Raw genomic sequence first — 18,058 nt, 5'->3', positions numbered from 1 at the left:
CACACGCGTCCGCCGCCCTTCGCCGTCACTTCTCCACTTCGGTCGATGAGCGATAGATGAAGCCCCACCCTGAGGGCGTTGTCTAGTGCCGGTCCGGCTCTAGAAGGGTGACGATAATCATGTCCAACATCGAGCTCGGTCGATTCCGCGTCGCACCGTACACATCCGGCGATGGAATTACGGTGCCGGGCGTTCGCTGACTGTGGTGGATGAGGAAACGTCCGGGGACGATGTCTGTTTGTCGAGATTGCGCCTCGGTGGCACGCGAACGCGCCCTGAGCGGGTTCGGAGAGTCCTTTCCGAAAGCAAGCAATGATAACGCAGATGATGCGCCTAACGGGCTGCTGCTGGGGAGATTGTGTTATCCCTTCGGAACGATGGTGGCGATTGGATGGAACCAGAACATTCGCAACTCCGGGAAATCTGCAACGAGACAAACGGACCGGAGCATGGTTATTATTACCGATAAAGCGGTTTTCAGCGCAAAGAACCGTCTCCCATTGAGCGAGTATTGTTTCATTCACCGGTAAATGGTTTGTGTTTCTTTTTTTTTGAGCAAAATACTGAACTGACTTCCCTTTCCGTTTTGGTGCGTTCAATATCTCTGGTATGGAGGCGAATCAAGTTGATGAACCGATCGCAGAAAGGAAGTTTGCAACGTTAGGTCGTGCAAATACACGGACATTGCTGCCACAACGGTTCAGAGGCACGCTAAAGCCATCGTGCGCGTTTATGACGACCGCGTTCAAGGATATTGGCGTTCAAACGTGTTTCATTTTTTTCTGTCTACTGTTGCGGTTCTCCCAACCCTCGCGTTCGCGTTTCGCGAGGTGTTCTAATCAAGGCAAAGGGAGCAAGACGAGAAAGAGAGAAAGACGGAGGACAAAAAGGCAAACTTCCAATCCGGTCTTGTGGCTTTTGGAGCTGCTTGGAACACCCAAACGTAGCGCACCATTTTAGGAACAATTTTGCCAAGCGTGGAGAATTATTAATCGACAGCAAAACGGCACGTCTGGCTCGCGCGATCATCCCAAACCACGTCCACGGCGGTTCGCGACGTCAATTAGAACACAATCATATGGTTTTTAGATGCGGCGCTTACCAACACACGAAAGCCCTTCATTAATTCCCTCGTTGGGCTGTGTTGCTCGTAATCGCAAGTGGAAAGAAGCTACACCAGACCAGGGCGATAGCGATTTGGTGTTGGGGTGCTGTGGAAGGTTTGCTGGTGACCGAAGGGACGTCCCTTGGGTGATCGCGTGTGGGAGGCCCTATTACATGATCGCAGAGCTCTTCACGATCACTGGAGGGTGCCACACCAATACGCACGGCGTGATGCGAGACCGTGTGCGCATGCTGTAATTGATTTGTTTTTTTTTTTTTTATTTTTTGTTTTTTAGCTTTTTTTACTACGCACTGTTATGCTGCAGATTCGACCGGAATAGGGCACCCTAGTTTGGTCCTTGTTTCGATGGCATCGTTCAACGTACGTCTTTACGGAAGGCACTGTACAGGCACGTCCGAAAAATGAACCCATTGTAGGCCCGATAAGCGTTGCTGTTTGGAAATAGTTTGCAGTTGTGGTTTAGAACATAGTAGCAGGCAATTAACTGAACACCTTCTTTAATGGCAGGGTTCTGCCGTTTTCCCGTGCAGCCGTTTCTAAGCAACGGATTAAAAATCGATGAACAATCAACGATTTCCGCGACACTTAAAACGGGAAGTAGCGTAAATAATGTTTTCTCTTTGACAGCCCACAGCTGCTAGCCATTGTTTGCTATTGCGCACCGTTGCCTACGGTAGCGAACTCGTCGAGTGTGTGTTTGTCCCTTTATCAAGCAGTGCTGATTGTCTCTGAGTCATTTCCCTGGGTGAAGAGAGATACATTTTTGCAGCAGTAATCCAGTTAGTGCCTTCTGTGGTGCTTTAGACTCCTTTTACATAGCAGTCCGGCCCACTCTTGATGACAGTGTGGTGCAAAAATCTACACCACCAATAAAGAAGACGTAGACGACGATGTTTACCGTATCTCGCCTTCGATTTGTTGACCTTCGCGACGTGTGCTGAGCCGCCTTCTTGAGGGCGCTTCCACGAACCGCGCCACGAGCCCTTCGTTTACGATGCGACATTACAAAACAATAACCCCCCAGTTTGTCGCCACACATACCACTTGGTTTGAGTTGGCGAACAGAAAATAAAGCCATCCCCTTTAAAATAGCTGCAGTAAAATAGCACGCGAAACCAAACAGTGTCCTCTGATTTCGGCGCACACTATAAACATATCCTTTGCTCGATGCACAACCTACCTTTCGAATGACTTTCGTCGATCGATCCAGTTCACGCCGGAAGCCGATGGCTCTCGATGGTCGCGACGAAGTGTTGTTGTTGTTTTGATGTACGTTTTTTTCCACTTCAACGATTTCTTTCGCACGCACTGCGCCCTTTAGGGACAGTTTTACGTTCGATGACAGGACGGCGACGGCAACGAACACAATGGCAGGAGTCAAAACAAAAACCGTCGTCGTGACGGACACTGTACACGGCACTGGCGCAGCGAATACGCTCACCAGCAAGAGCACAAGAGCTGCTATCTGCTCTATGATACTGCTCGCTTCACGGGGCCCTGCACACCGCAGAGCGCAGCGAAATGATGTTCCTTGGCTCAAAGGAGATTATCGCTCGAGATGAATCACTGTTAGCATAATTCTACCGCGACACTACACTTCCAGCTTACGGGGCCCACTGAGAATGCTCCGGCACGGGCTGCTGCGATACTGAATGAATGAAAGCTAGGCAGTGAGGAACCGATGCGGACCGAGCGGACGTAATCACCACCCAGCGGTCGCCATTATTGACTTGGAGATGAAAACATTGCAATCATCACATCACGGTCGCGCACACACGGACACCATCATGACATGCCTGCCCTTTGCACAGACAGGTGAAGATTCGAACGGCACTGTGAAGTATGCAACACTGTTGAAACCGATATAATTGTTGGGATTGATAAAATATGAAAAGTACACTTTGGACCACGCAGATGGACCGTCGGAGCGCACGCAAAACACACAACCTACGTCTGTTGCTGGAGAGGCCAGCTAACTTTGCCTACTGCGCGATTACTTTTCGTCTTTTTGCTGTCCTAACTAAACCCATAGAATAGTAGCGCGATAGCACGAAGCACTCGGTAGATTTACACGGCGATCCTCACTGGCTTTAGTACTTTTCCTATCTGCGAGTGTGGATTGTTCTTAAAATGTTTCCTTTCCAGTACAAACTCGGCAGAGAAAATTTTCCGACGCAGTTCCTCATAGGAAAAAATGCACTTTTCGGGCAAGGTGAATAGAAATGAGATGGGCTTGCTGTGAGCTCAAATTTCAGGCGTTATAATAATCAAGGGGTATAGATGCAACCGAACAGCAGGATTATTTGTTAATATTGAGGCATCGCTCATATGTTTTGTGCATAATTCCCGTCACAAGACCACAAAACATCGCTCCATTTTTATTCCATCGAATAGGAAACCGAGAACTCAAGATTTATCCTTTTTTGCAGGCATTTTGTAAACAAAGAATAGCTGAGCACCCCTGGAATCTTTGTTTATGTCATTTCACTTGACATAACCGCATGTGAGCAGTTTTTTACTTTGAATATTCAATTTGATTTTTTACAAAGCCGTTGGTTAAGTTATGTATTTGTTGAATCGAAATTTCAATTAGTTTTCTAAATCTTCACAGCCCAATCGTTACTACAATGAGTAAAATTTAAGAATAAAGTTCTACTTTTTTAATGATCAGTCCAAATCGTTGACTGTTATTCGGTTTCAATTTGAATCAATAAGAATTCCAAGTAATTGCCTCTTATATTTTTGTCTAACTGTAACTGAAGAAAGTAGAATTTAACGATGTTGCAATAGTTTTTCGAGTATTTCAGTCAAAAACAGAATGAAAGTCATTGATTGTTACTTTTTTTTTCGATATAAACCCATGATCACCTTCGGGTACTCAGTCTAACGTTTACTCACAGATGTACTATTTAATGATTCAGTATTTAAATTTTTCAGTATTCAATTTGTGTAAAGGAGTTGGCAATATATTTTTATTCCTATTCGATCTGAATTGGTAATTACTTACCATTATGTTCGGTTTTATTGTTATCAATAGACAAAAGGTAGAATGTCATCATTAAGAACAAGGTTAATTCCTTACATTTCAAATCTTCTAAACTAAAACAATAATCCTTAAGGCTTCATTTCAGTTCACACAGCTATGTGTTCCTCGTATCAAACCATAATTTTAAATTGTTTATGAAATTGTTCTAGTTTGCTAGATCTACATTCCATTCTACATCTCGACATGACTTGAACATACCACGAATTAAAGTTTTTTCTGCAATAAGCATATGATGATTATTATTCTTCAGAACATAACAATAAAGTCAATGATGCTACGAAACGATGGAGTAATTATATATGTATAATTAAATCCATACACGGCTAGAAAACTTAAATTTCTGTGCTGCATCATGCTTTTACTTAAGCAGTTGATGAATTTCATAGCCCGTCTAAACACTGTCCGTGCTGTCAAAGTCTAATTGACTCGTGTAGACATATAGTAATATCGCCATCGTGAGCAGTGGCAGGAAGACAAGTTGCTCCCGTAAATAGCGTTATTTTGAGTTGAAAACAATCGTGAACGTGCTCTATATTTTCACCAGTGCTTATTAACTAACATCCGAAGCGTGCAATTAAGAAATCGCATTGATTTCGCCCTTTTCCGAATGCAATTTTGTGTTGAAAAATTCCGCACTGCGCTGGGGGTAGCAGAATCGATGAGAACGGCATCGAGTGTGTGTGAAGCTCGCCAGCTGCCTGTGTGCGTACGCCCTTAGGCAAATGAGTGCTGCGATGAGTGCCGTCGCTGTCGACGGTGAGCTCCGTTTTTCATTTTGAGTTAAGTAATGGCGGATGTGTTTTATCGGTGCTGCGTCCGAAAAATGAACTTTTCTATCAGTTTCGAATGATTGTGGTGAACGAACGTGCACAAAAATGGAAGACAGAAGCCTAGTGAAGGAGAATATCTATACACCAGGTAAGTGGGCCCGACGGCACCGACGCCAGAAGCCAAAGTTTTCAGCCTACGTGAGACACAAAGTGGCCCTGCGACTGGCCCGAGGTGTTTCAGCCCAGCGATCCCAGCGAGTGTGTATGCGTGAGCTGCGGTTGCAGAAAGCAACGTCTTGGGAACAGCTACCTCGAAAACACGCTTCGCTCGCTTTTGTAGCAAGGTTTTGCGTATTTTACGGTGCCTTTTTTGGGTTTTCTCCACAGAATTATATTTTCTAATATCGAAATTCCTGGCCAACGGACCACTGCGCGAAACGGCAAAGGTAAGCAGAGTCTGGCGGCACAAATCAGCAACGGAAATCGGTTGTTCGACGTTTTGTTTACGTGTTTTTGTTTTGCCGTTTCTCATTTACAGGTTTTGGTGCAGGAGTTGGAACATTTGGACGTAAGTTTAGACGCTGTTTTGTTGTCATTCAGATGCCTCCTTCCTCCCGTGCATGAACGTTTTCTTCTTCCTTCCTTCCTTTTCCCTTTCGATCATCCTTTTTTAACCACAAGCACTCAGCTTACGGTTTGGCAGCCGCTCGAGTTGCCCTTTTCTTACCGGCGGCGTTCGGCCATGGGGGAGAAAAGGACAACATCATGGCCCTTCGCGGAAGAGCTGCGCTTGTAGAGGTGTAAAAACGCCCTATGAAGCGATGTTGGTAACGCTCGTGGGGTGTGCAATCAACGATTAAAAATGTGTATTATTTTTCCTCGCGTTATTTTAATATTTTATACGCGTAAGATAGTTTTTCGCTGTTTTTATGTTTATAAATCGCACAAAATTTTTACTGTTGTGGCAAATTTTTCATTCGCTACAACACCAACAACGATAATCGGTTACGTCGCCGCTGCTTGTTGATTCAAACTCTACGGCGGCTTGACGGGTCGCATTCTCGTAGTAATCACATCGAGCACGTGTATTACCCACCCGGTAGCCTTCCTTATCCCTCCCTCCCCGACTCACATCCACTCTCCTCTTCCCCCGGCTCCATCGAACAAGTGCGTTGACTTGGTGATTCTCAATACACAAGTGTGCGATGTTTACCGGCAAGCCGCGGTGGATCAGCGATCGTTAGGATTGTGAGGAGGGGATCGCGCCGATAGGGGCACGGAGGAGGGAACTCCCAAAGTCTGGGCTGACGCTAGACTGGTCTAGGGAAACGTCAGACGGTGACGACGTTTTGATTCGCGCGGGAATCCCGTACTTTCGGCCTTGACCTTGTCCCAGTTTAGACTCGGAGGGCTTTACCGTACACCGGTGCCGGTATGGTCTCTGATCGGTCCGAGGGTGAAGGCACGAGGGAACGAGGGTGGGATAAACAGGGAGATGCCTCCTGTACCTCGTGGGCATCTTTCCGTTTCTTTCTCACTTCCGCTGAACGCTTGAAAGGGAAAGTATGTGCATCCCCTCTTGCTCTTTGTCGCCAACCAGTCTACCTATGACTCATCCCAAGACATGGTAATCTCCACCTCACGGCCAGACCCTCTCCATCCCTTCCGCATGCCATCTTTCCCTTTCCACTCACCCCTTCAACCCACAAACGTATCCTGTGAGTTCAATGACATTTGACGTTTATTTTTGTTTTGATTTTGTCTTTTTCCCTCCACCGCGACAATGGATGCCGCCATCCACTATCCCGCCGTCACGGTCGATTTTGCACCCCGGATGTGGCCAATCGGCTGGTGCAGATTTTACCCCGTCGTCTCGACTGGACCGGTCAGGAGCATCGACAATCGCTAGAGGAATTGGTAAGTGTACTGTTTGGGAAATTGATGCATTTTTTGCGAATGTCCACCTGCCCATCGGAAACCGCCATTTGTGTCCTCCCCGGGACTGGCCACCGGAAATGACCTCCTAAAGAGTAGCTACGAACACGCACGGAACGTGAGAACCACCTCAAACACACACACGCACGTGCCCGCTTGAGTACCAATGTCCGCTCGGTGCTGGTGTTGGTATGCGGCCCATCGTCGCAGTGAGCCGTTTTCACCCTTACCCCTCGCTGCCTGGGAACGGGGCAACATGAAGGTCGCCGAACTGCGATCCGATCATCCGTCGGTGTCGGAATTCCGGATCTGACGTGTTCGTTTTGTGTGGTATTCTTTTTCGTTCATGTTTTTTTTCGATGTTGATGCATAACACCGAACCAAACAAGGTGTGGGTGACGTGTCCTTTCTTGCCTTGTCACCACCAAATGGCATCATGCACCGGGTTATCGACGGAAGATACGCGATCCGTCGGAACATCCGGAACCAGATTGCTCATCCCGTGTGTGCACACGCGGGAGCAACTCGTCATCACTCAGCCAGCCGCCATGTTGGTTTTCTTTGTCACAACCAGATCCGTCCGTTGGTATCCGATTTCACGGAGCATTTATTGCCGTGCATGCCACCCGCGGATCTGACGGGCACATTCCCCCCTTTCCGGCCAACGGAAGTGACGCGCCACCCGTCACCACGAATCCACCGCGGATTCGCGTAGCGAGTAAGCAGTGCGAGCGTAAGCATACGCTGCACTCAGCGGGCACTCAGCGCTTGCTTTTCGCTTTTTGTTGCTGGCGATGTGTGAGTGCGACAGGGTGCGATTTTGCTCGCAGCTGCTGCGTGCTGATGCTGAGGTTTTTGGCTTGACCGTATGATTGCCACCATCGGTAGGGTGAATTTTTGGTCCGGGTTTTATTATTTACCTTCGGTTGGTGCCAGCAATGTGTTTTGCGCCCACTGCGGCCCCTAGTAAACAAACGTGTTCGGAGGGAATTTATCTAGATCGGAACCACGCCAGTGTGCGTTACATGGCGGGGTTGTTAAAAGGCAAACGTCGTTGAATTATTCGCCAAATAGAGTCCAATTATTATCGTCGATGATTAACGATTAAAACGACGGCGTCATTTTATCAGGAAGTAAAAAAAATCATCCATTCTATGTTTTTTCCCGTACTCTACACCCCTGTTTGCTGGGGAATCGAGGCAACGCGTTCGAGCTCGCACTACTTTGGCTGTGTGTATGATGGCACTCAATTTCGAGATGCCTCAAATCCGTACGCATGCACTCACGGTGTATACACAACAGCGGCACTCACGGGATGATGTTTCCCAGCGATGTCGTTTATTTCCTGTGGGTTTTTCCGTTGCCCAAGCCTTCTTCCCGTTTTTTTCGCCAGCGGTGGCCAGTTCGAGATGGCATCCTAAAGAAGCCAAAATGTGGAGCATTTAAATGATTTCTCTTAATGACTGGAAGCGCCACAATTGTCGAAAACACATGCAACAGGGCCAATGGCGTCCATGTTTTGGAATACAGGTTCATAACAACGTAGTCAGATGAGTTTGAAACGATGAACTCTTCACAAGGAAATGGGGAAGATAGGAATTCTGAGCTACATGACTTGTTCCCACATACCTGTTCACAAATATTAATGCTTTTGTTACTTTTTGTTTCTGCGTTTTAGGAGAGAAAATATCCTCATGTCGGTCCTCAACATCTGCTCGAAATATGCAGCCGCTTCGGGCCACTGCTGGACAAGGTACTGCCACCGGCCGTATCCGGTGTCATGTCCGTACTCGGTGCCGGACGTCAAAGCCTGCTCCGCACGAAGGAAAGCGTGACCCGGCCACGCCAACTACTCGACTACTACACCCGCCAGCATGGCCGCCCGCTGAGCAATGTGGTGAACCGCAACAACACGCACAATTTCGTGAAGGTCCTGTATGGGCGCGAAAGTGCGGGTCCTCTAACCCGACGCCAAGCGGTACCAACGTCCTTCTACTCGAAGCAAACCCTACAACGTCGCACCCTTGGCCACCTGTCCGCGGTGTACTGCGTGTTGTTCGATCGCACCGGCAAGTACATCATCACCGGTGCCGATGATTTCCTCGTGAAGCTGTGGTCCGCCATCGATGGCCGGTTGTTGGCGACATTCCGCGGCGCATCAGCCGAGATAACGGACATTGCGATCAACCTCGACAACACGATGCTAGCGGCCGGTTCATTGGACCGTATCCTGCGTGTGTGGGATCTGCAATATGGTGGTCCAATTGCGGTTCTGTCTGGCCACACCGGCATGATAACGTCGGTGAACTTCTGTCCCTCACCCAAGGCGGATCTGCGTTTCCTGGTCACAACCAGCACGGACGGTTCGGTTGCGTTCTGGGAGTATATCACGCGCAACGGCAAGACGACGTTCTCATCGAAGGCCACCTCGTACCATGAGAAGCTACGGCCAGGACAGGCTCAAATGATCTGCGCCTCGTTCTCGCCCGGTGGCATCTTCATGGCGGCCGGTTCGGCGGACCATCACGTGCGAGTTTACCTGATGTCGGAGGACGGTCCGAAGCGCATCCTCGAGACGGAATCACACTCGGACACGGTCGATTCGATCCAGTGGGCTCACAGCGGGTTGTGGTTCATCTCGGGCAGTAAAGACGGTACGGCGCTGGTGTGGCACTTCGAATCGCAACAGTGGAAATCGGTCCGGCTGAACATGAACGACCGGCTGCCAAGCTGCCCGCCCGTCAACCCGGACGACAACATCAAGCTGAAGGTGACGATGGTATCGTGGGACAACACGGACAACTGGGTGATCACGGCGGTGAACGATCACACAATTAAGGTGTGGAATGCGCACACGGGCAAGCTGCATCGGGTGTTGCGTGGCCACACGAACGAGATCTACGTGCTCGAGTCGCACCAGAAGGACTCGGGTGTGCTGCTTTCGGCCGGTCACGATGGTCAACTGTTCATCTGGGACATTGTGGAGGGTGTCTCGATAGCGAGCTTCGTCAATCGCATCGATGAGCACTGCGATGGTGGCATCTACGACGCGAAATGGTCCCCGGATGGTATGATGATTGCGGCCACCGACTCCCACGGCCACATCCTAATGTTCGGCTACGGTGCTGGCCATGAGAAGCTGAAGCAATTGCCACCGGAACTGTTTTTCCACACCGACTATCGGCCGTTGATACGCGACTCGGCGCTACACGTGATGGACGAGCAAACGCAAACGATGCCCCACCTAATGCCTCCACCGTTCCTTGTGGACATCGACGGTAATCCTTATCCACCGGCGTTGCAGAGGCTGGTTCCGGGACGCGAGAACTGTCCCACGGATCAGTTGATACCGAACATAAGCGTAGGCGGTGAAGGAGCGGTGGCTGCAGGGGATGTGCAACAGCCCGTCCCGGTAGCGGAGGGACCAGGTGGTGTTGCCGGTGGTGCTGGAGGAGCGTACTCGAACATCGACCGGATGATTGAAGCCTTGGCACATCGGCAACAGGCGGGAGCAGGTGATCAGAATGGGATGCTGCTTGGTGATGACGATCAGCAGGCCCCGGATTCGAATAACGATCGTGCCCGTGGTGCGGGACCACATCAGCAGGGCCAGCAGCTAGCCGGAAATGGTCGACCAAACGCTGGTAATAATGCCGGTGCCGCTGGGGGAAGAAATGCTCCGGGAGCGGTACAACAACGAGGCTTCGGTTCGGCCGGTAACTGGCACCGCACGGAGGAAGGATTTAAGTTCCACCGGCGACAGTACGTTCGTCCGATGAGCTACTCGGGCATGGTTAATCTGAAGCAGCGTGTGTACGCATCCGGTATCCAGGAGCATGAAGTGTATCGGCGTGAGATGCGGCGTCGTCCAGTTATGATTAACACTGCCAACACCGCTTCCGGTGTGTCGGATCGAGCGCTGGGAGGAAATCGGCGTGCGGCTCGCTCCGGTGGCGGTGCCAACCGTTCACGTCGTGTCGTAAATGGTGGAGCCGAAGGAGGACCGAATGGCGCGGGTGGTGGAGCGGGAGGCCGGCCAGCACCCGCGTATCGGACGCGTGCGGTACGAGAGAACGAATCACCGGAACCGGATGATGACGATCCGGCCGAGGAGCAGAACGATTCGTCGTCATCCGAGTCAAGCAACAGTGACTACTCGACCGCCATTGAGGAAAAGCTGGATCTTTCCGGAAGTAGCTCGAGCGATTCGCAAAGCTCTGACTACTCGGACTGGGTGTCGCACGAACCGGGTCGTAATCTGGAACCTCCAAAGCGTTCGAAGCGGAAACACGTGCAAAGACGCGCCTACTCGCCACCGGATCCGGATCAACCCGGTCCGAGTAATGCTGGTGCGTCGGGCACGAGCGGAAATGCTGCAACAGGTGGTGGAGCTAGTCGGCGGCGTTCGACGAAGGTGCGGAAGATCCCGCTGACGCGCGATGGTGAAATTCCGGAACAGTTCCGCCCGCCCGAGTGGCTGTCGGAAGTGATACCACGCAAGGCGCCTTACTACCCGCAGATGGGCGATGAAGTCGTGTACTTCCGGCAGGGTCACCAGCGCTACCTGGAAGCGGTGCGGACGAAATCCGTGTACAACCTCGGCAATCGGTGCGAACCGTGGGCCACGATGGACATTCAAGCGCACGAGCTGTGCAAAGTGATTGGCATTAAGTACGAGATCCGGCCACCGCGTCTTTGCTGTCTCAAGCTGGCGATCATCACGGAGGAGGGCGAACTGACGGGACGCTCGTTTGCCATCAAGTACCACGACATGCCGGATGTGCTGGACTTTCTGGTCCTGAAGCAAACGTTCGATACCTCGGTCGGGCACAGCTGGGGCCCTAACGACCGGTTCCGCTGTATGATCGAAGACGTGTGGTGGACGGGTCAGATCGAATCTCACAATCAGCTGTCCGCCGACTTTCCCGACTCCCTGTTCATGTGCTTCCGCGTGCGCTGGGACAATGGCGAGTACGAGCTGATGAGCCCGTGGGATCTTGAGCCCGTCGACGAGACCCGCCAGCCGGAGGAAGTGGGTGGTGCGGTCCCGGTGCTGCAGGAAGAACTGCAAGCAACGCTGTACCAACCGAAACCGGAAGAGTGGCCGCGGGGCGATCGGGACGCGTCCTGTCGTCGCATCATCGCCGGACTCGAACAGGTGATGGGACTTGCGATTGCGGATCTCTTCCTGGCCCCGGTCGATCTCAATCTCTATCCCGAGTATGCGTTCGTGGTGGAGTATCCGATCGATTTGAATACGATAAAGTCGCGATTTGAAAATCACTTTTACCGGCGCATCACGTCGGCGCAGTTTGACGTGCGCTACTTGGCGACGAACGCGGAAAAGTTCAACGAATCGCACAGTACGATCGTACGGAACGCGCGCATCATCACCGACCTGTGCTTGCGTATTCTGAGGTAGGTCACAAAACTTCCCTATGTAGGGCAACATCCATTTAAACCTAATATTTTCTCTCGTTTTTTCCGTAGTGATCTCAACGAAATCGATGTACCGGCGGTCTATCATCAGCTGGTTGATACGTACCTTTCATCTGATTCGGAAACCGAGAGGCACCGTCCCGGTCCGTCGACGAGCGGTGCCAGCGGTGGAGGTGCGGGCCCATCTGGCAGTGGCATCACCAACAACCGGCGAACTGGCTCTCGGAGGTAAGATGAAACACTCTTCTTCGTCACTTCGATACACCTAATATCCTTTTCGACACTCTTTTATCATACAGATCACGTAGGTTAGTTCCCGAAGGTGACTGGCGTGTAGACTGTCGGGAGTTGCTGGAGATGATCTGGCAATGTGACGATTCGGAGCCGTTCCGAGAGCCGGTCGATACGATCGAGCATCCGGACTATCTGCAAATCATCGATACGCCTATGGACCTGCGAACCATCAAGGAGGACCTGCTCGGAGGCAACTACGAATCGCCGTACGATTTTTGCAAGGACATGCGCCTCATCTTTCAAAATTCGCGCAACTACAACACGAACAAACGGTCGAGGGTAAGCATGGAACACGCGTCGGTGTTCTCACGCATTAGACTAACGCTGCAATTTCGATACATCCGTAGATCTACTCGATGACGCTTCGGTTAAGCACGCTCTTCGAGGCGCACATAAAGGCTGTCATTTACAACTGGAAGTCTGCTAGAAGGCGTAGCCGGGGCGGTGGTGGTGGTGGCAATCATGAACTGGACACGACCGGCGGAAGCAACGGGTTGGCTTCTCCGTTAAAGCGACGACGACGCGATCGCCGAGATGGAGCTGGTCCAAGCAGCCGTAGGAATGCCGGTGCGCTAAACACCAGCTCTGGAAGTGGCATGAATACCAGTGGAAGTTCTTCGCGGACGGCGGCCAGCCACAATGACGCCCAAACGGACGACGATGATGAGGATGAAGACGATGACGAGGAGGAAGATGAGGACATGGATCGACGAGCGGTGAAAAATCGCTCCGGCAAACGCACGCGGAACGGTGGCATGCTATCGACGTCGTCCCGTCGCGGCCAAGGATCGGCGACGGTGGCTGGTTCCAATGGCGTTTCGTCGTCATCTGCGGGAAGCTCGAATGTGATAGATCCGCTCTCGATTCCGGGTCCCAGTAGCAGCCGCAGCAGTCGAGCGGTGATGGCCAGTGGTGGGCGTAGGATAGCGCGACGTGTCCGGCGATCTCAGGACGAGGACGACGAGGAAGAAGCGGCCAGCAGCGACGAAACGGATGTGAGCAGCAGCGAGAACACGTCGAGCGAATCCGACAGTGACGACGACGATGATGATGATAGCACGGGTGTGCCGGTGTCCCATCGTGCTGATTACGATTCGGGTGAGATGTACAATCCTTACAAGCGGCGCACGCAACGGCCCAAGCAGAAGAAGCGAAAGAAGGTGCGCCGAAAGACAGGAAGGGCGCACGCGGTCAGCTCGACGACGAAACGGAAAAAGCGTATCGGGGTGCTGGATGATTCACCGGAGGCTGCCGGAAGTAGTGGCCGACGAGCAGCTGCTTCTGCGCGTGGTGTACGGCAAGATTTGTTCGGGGAAACTGGACAGGGAGGATCTGGTGTTAGTGGAACCGGTACACGATCGCTCCGGAATGGTACCAGCTCGTCGGTCGGATCGTCACAGCCAACGGAAGGGAGCGAAAGCAAGCCAAAGACATCGATGTTGGGAAGCAAACGGCCTCGCCGAAGCGCCCGGAACCAGCTGGGTGTTTCGAGTGATGACGACGATGACGATGACGACGATGATGAGGATGATGAGAACCATAACAGCGATGATGATGCTGGAGCACCGTCGACGGGTGGAACGGTGGAGGGACGCCAACATCGAGGACCACCGTCGAAGCGTAGTCGCAATCGGTACGAATCGGATCACAGCTACCACAAGGAGCGTCCGAAAACGGCGCGTATCGTGTCGGATTCGGAGAATGAAACCGGTGGTGAACCACCGCGATCAACGAGGGGAAGCGTTCGAAGGGCTCGTGCCGAGTGGGGCAAGAGTGAGGACAGTCTTGAGGATCAGAACAACGTCGACGATGACGACGATGATGATGATGATGATGCTGACGACGACGATCAGGATCAACATGATGGAACCAATAGTGTGGCAAATGGTGCTTCAAATCTTCACTCAAGAAACGACGACGGTGACCACGCGACGGAAGATGATGATGCGGGACCAAGCACTCGGACGACGGTGGCCTCATCATCCTCGAGAACGATGCCGACGAGGCGCATGCGAGGCCGCAAGCTACCATCCGATCACGAGCAAAGCCCGGAAGAAACGAGCAACATAAGTAAACGTAGTTCCGCGACGTCACGAAGCCAGCGGACCGTTCATGGACGTGGGCGAAACTCGGCGTCTACCAGCACCAGAAACAACTGGTACGCCAGCGATAGTGACAACGAAGCGAACCAGGCCGACACGGCGTCCGGCTCGACATTGCCCGCTTCGACGAGTTTCCATTCGACGCGTTTAGCGCGCCGTGTGCTTGTGGAAACGACCACGAGTTCTAGCTCTACGGTCACAACGGCCAACGGAGGTTCGGAGATCGTGCGACGGGCGATTTCCAGCACCAGCAGCACTGCCATCGTTGCGATGACATCATCCGGTCGACGATTACGTGGTGCAGACGCGACCGCTGCTGCTGCGACACAATCCGCGACTGGTGCTCCTACCCCACCGCCACACACGGTGGATCACAATTACGGTGAACCCGGGCCAAACTCGTCGGGGGCCGCCGTCCCAGGTTCATCCAGCAGTAGTTCAGCAAGTGCCATAGCGTCCACCGCCGCCGATCGGAGCGTCGGTAGCGGTGGCGTTGGGACTGTGGCGGCGTTACGAAGAACCCGCAACCGCAGTACGGTTCTCTCGCGGCACCAGCAAAATCCGGACGAGCTCGATCAGGGAGTGCCGGCACCAACGGGTATCTCACACGGTCGGCTAGAGGAACCGGACGCACCAGAAGCTGGCACGGCCAGAAACGGAAGCGATGAGGACGACAACTTACCTTTACGCGCCGCACGAGTCGCTCGCAGAGTGTCATCTGCCCGGCAGCTTCGTGCTCGTCCCGGTGAAGGTGGAACGCCACCGAAACGAAGATCAACCCGCATCTCTTCCTCACACGAGGACGAGCTGTTGGGTGGAGGAGAAGTGGCAACACCGGCGGTGCCAACCGCGGACAGCGATAGTGAGGATTCTGACGATGACAACACACCGTTGCACATGATGGCGGGATCTTCGTCGCGGACGCGTAGCACACGCCAGCAACCAACGGCAGCGGCTTCCTCCGGCGGGGCAGGTGCTCCAACGTCTCGGAAAAACGAAACCACCTCTTCGTCCTCGTACGGGGCCCAAATGGGGTCACATCGAACCCGTCGGAAAGAGCGGTATTCATCCGACGAAGAGTACGAGGTGAGTATTCGCTTGAAAGGGCAACATTTCGTATGGCTGCGTTCTTGAGTTAGGTCACTAAAATTGTGCTTGTATCTGATTTTAGGTTCCCGGTCCCTCCAGTGGACGGTCAACGCGCAAACAAAAGCGCCCTCGGTACAACGAAGAATCGGACGAGGAAGACTACGGTGCACGACGCGGTGGCCACGTCCGTGCACAACGTAATACACCGCGCCAGCGCTACTCACGGGCGGTCGCGCACGAGGACGACGACGACGATATCGACAACGGCGACGATAGTGAGAATGACATTGAGCGTGCGCTAGCAAACATCCGGCAGCGGTCCCGCCGACAGCTGGCGGCCTCCTCGTCGCAACCAAGTGGCGATACGTCGAGCACAGCGGCCAACAACGGTAGTACCACTAGTAGTCATAGTATTAGGATGGTGGGCACCCATCATCACAGCACACAGCAGGAACAACCGTATCATCATGCTACTCCTCCTTCTCGCCATCAGTCAGCGGCCGGCAGCCAACCGCTGCGACGCGGCATCGACGAATCTGAGCACAGGCTGCGGCAGCATCGAAACGGTGGTGGTGGTGCCCGATCGCAACGCGCTAACCATGCGCCGGAAGAAGCGGCGGATGAAGGCGCTCGAGCGGCAGGTCCATCGTCGAGGTTCCTGCGTGGCCGGGAACAGCATCAAATCGCGGGCAGAAGTAACCATCGTCGGGGTGGTACCAACAAACACGATGCTGGCGATGAACACGACGATGATGATGATGACGATGATGATGACGACGATGATGATGAGCTGCTCGGTGCGGAGAATGGCGGAGCGGATGCGGCCACGCTGACTAGCGTTAGCAGTCGCGGTCGCGTGAGGCGTATCAATCCGCGGGTGCGGAAAATATTCGGCGAATAGTACCACGCCACGGATGGTTCCGCCGGGGAGGACATCACCACCACCGGCAGTTCCGCTAGCAGTGCACACGAGCACGATAACAACGGTAGCGTTAGCGGGGAAGACTTTTGCGAGGAGGAGCTGTTGCTGCAGGACGGTACCACGACCACCGCGAGCAGCCTCGATGTACAGGTGGACGATATTATCTACGACATCGGCGAAGTGGTGATGTTTCCGGTGAGCCCCACCGGTGCTACGATCGAGGAGCTGGAGATCATTTTAGGTACTTAAAAAGCCAACCGGAAGCTCTACCAAACCCTATCTACGAATCTATCGCCGATAACCGCCATCGGAAGGACGACGAAGTGGAACGGCGCTTGTTTGGTTGCCGTTGTAACGACACATACATAACGCAAGAGACGTGTAGCGAGTGATGATGCAGGCTCCGTTTCCTTCCCAACACCGGAAAATCAAGCGTTCTCCCACAGAATCCGTGCGCGCTGGAAGAGACACACGCAAAAGACTGATTGTTAGGAGCTCGAGTCAAACGAACGTTACGGTCCGTTATCGAAATGCTGCTGCTGCTGCTACCGTGGTCAGATCTTACACTAGTTCTATGTTTTTGCTCCCGTTGCTTTCCGGCTTGTGGCTTGTGGCAACGAACGGACCTCCCGGCGGGTGTGTTTAAATGTCCCCTGGGTTACACCGTTCGTGCCGCCGGGTCTGGTTTGGTTTGCACTTTCACTTGATTGGGGCGCCATTAGCGAGAGCACCACGGTTCGGGGAAACTCGACGAAACACGCGGGGGATCTTATCTCATAATTATGTACGATATACTTAAGTTACTGTAATTTCCTTATTTAGTGAAGCATTGGTGGGCGGAACGAGGGTCGCGCGCGGTCCGGAGTTACTGTAAGGGGAGGAGTTGTATAAAATATAATGTAAATGTAAAACAAGCCCCGCACCACCACTACCACAGGCGCCAACGGTACCCCAGTCCTGCCGTTGTGGTCTGTTCGCCACCAGGTTGGGGTAATGTACAACAGAAGTTAGCGCATGAAGGAATCACCGGCAGGGCAGTAGCGGAGGCGAGTATCCGAGGACACAGCGAATACCCGGCTCTGGTACTCCTGCGATAACGGTGTACGAATTCACCCCTGTCACCGGCCCTATTAGGAGATAAGTGTTTAGCATAAGAGTGTTCTTTGTCTCCGTATGCATACTGTGGAAACATAAACAGCTGATTTGATTCAAGATAAGCGCTGATGAAAAGTAATAAAATTGGATATATACAAATTTAACTTGTTGTACATTAAATTACATGAACGGATGAACAACCTTAAATGTCATGTTATTAGAAAGAAAATCAAGATGAGG

At 52.3% G+C, this 18,058-nt stretch overlaps 1 protein-coding gene across 1 annotated transcript; it reads left to right on the top strand.

Annotated features, from left to right (window-relative positions):
• The first annotated feature begins 5,047 nt into the window (after window positions 1–5,047).
• LOC128730315 (bromodomain and WD repeat-containing protein 3) lies at window positions 5,048–17,974 on the top strand. Its single transcript, XM_053823355.1, has 9 exons — window positions 5,048–5,090; window positions 5,330–5,388; window positions 5,481–5,510; window positions 6,800–6,859; window positions 8,556–12,295; window positions 12,368–12,544; window positions 12,616–12,889; window positions 12,958–15,798; window positions 15,884–17,974. Exons 1-9 carry the CDS (start codon window positions 5,048–5,050, stop codon window positions 16,700–16,702), a joined length of 8,043 nt encoding a protein of 2,680 aa, XP_053679330.1. The 3' UTR covers window positions 16,703–17,974.
• Window positions 17,975–18,058: the final 84 nt, after the last annotated feature.

The sequence above is a fragment of the Anopheles nili genome, chromosome 2 (genome assembly GCF_943737925.1).
Source record: "Anopheles nili chromosome 2, idAnoNiliSN_F5_01, whole genome shotgun sequence".
Taxonomy (NCBI): Eukaryota; Metazoa; Arthropoda; class Insecta; order Diptera; family Culicidae; genus Anopheles; species Anopheles nili.
Note: the sequence above shows the minus strand (reverse complement) of the source record. Positions and strands in the feature narration are given on the sequence as shown.

Coding starts and splice junctions, on each gene's coding strand:
- LOC128730315 (XM_053823355.1), top strand. CDS start 5,048: ATGGAAGACAGAAGCCTAGTGAAGGAGAATATCTATACACCAG. Junction 6,860..8,555: donor GACAATCGCTAGAGGAATTG/GTAAGTGTACTG, acceptor TCTGCGTTTTAG/GAGAGAAAATATCCTCATGT. Junction 12,545..12,615: donor CGGCGAACTGGCTCTCGGAG/GTAAGATGAAAC, acceptor TTTATCATACAG/ATCACGTAGGTTAGTTCCCG.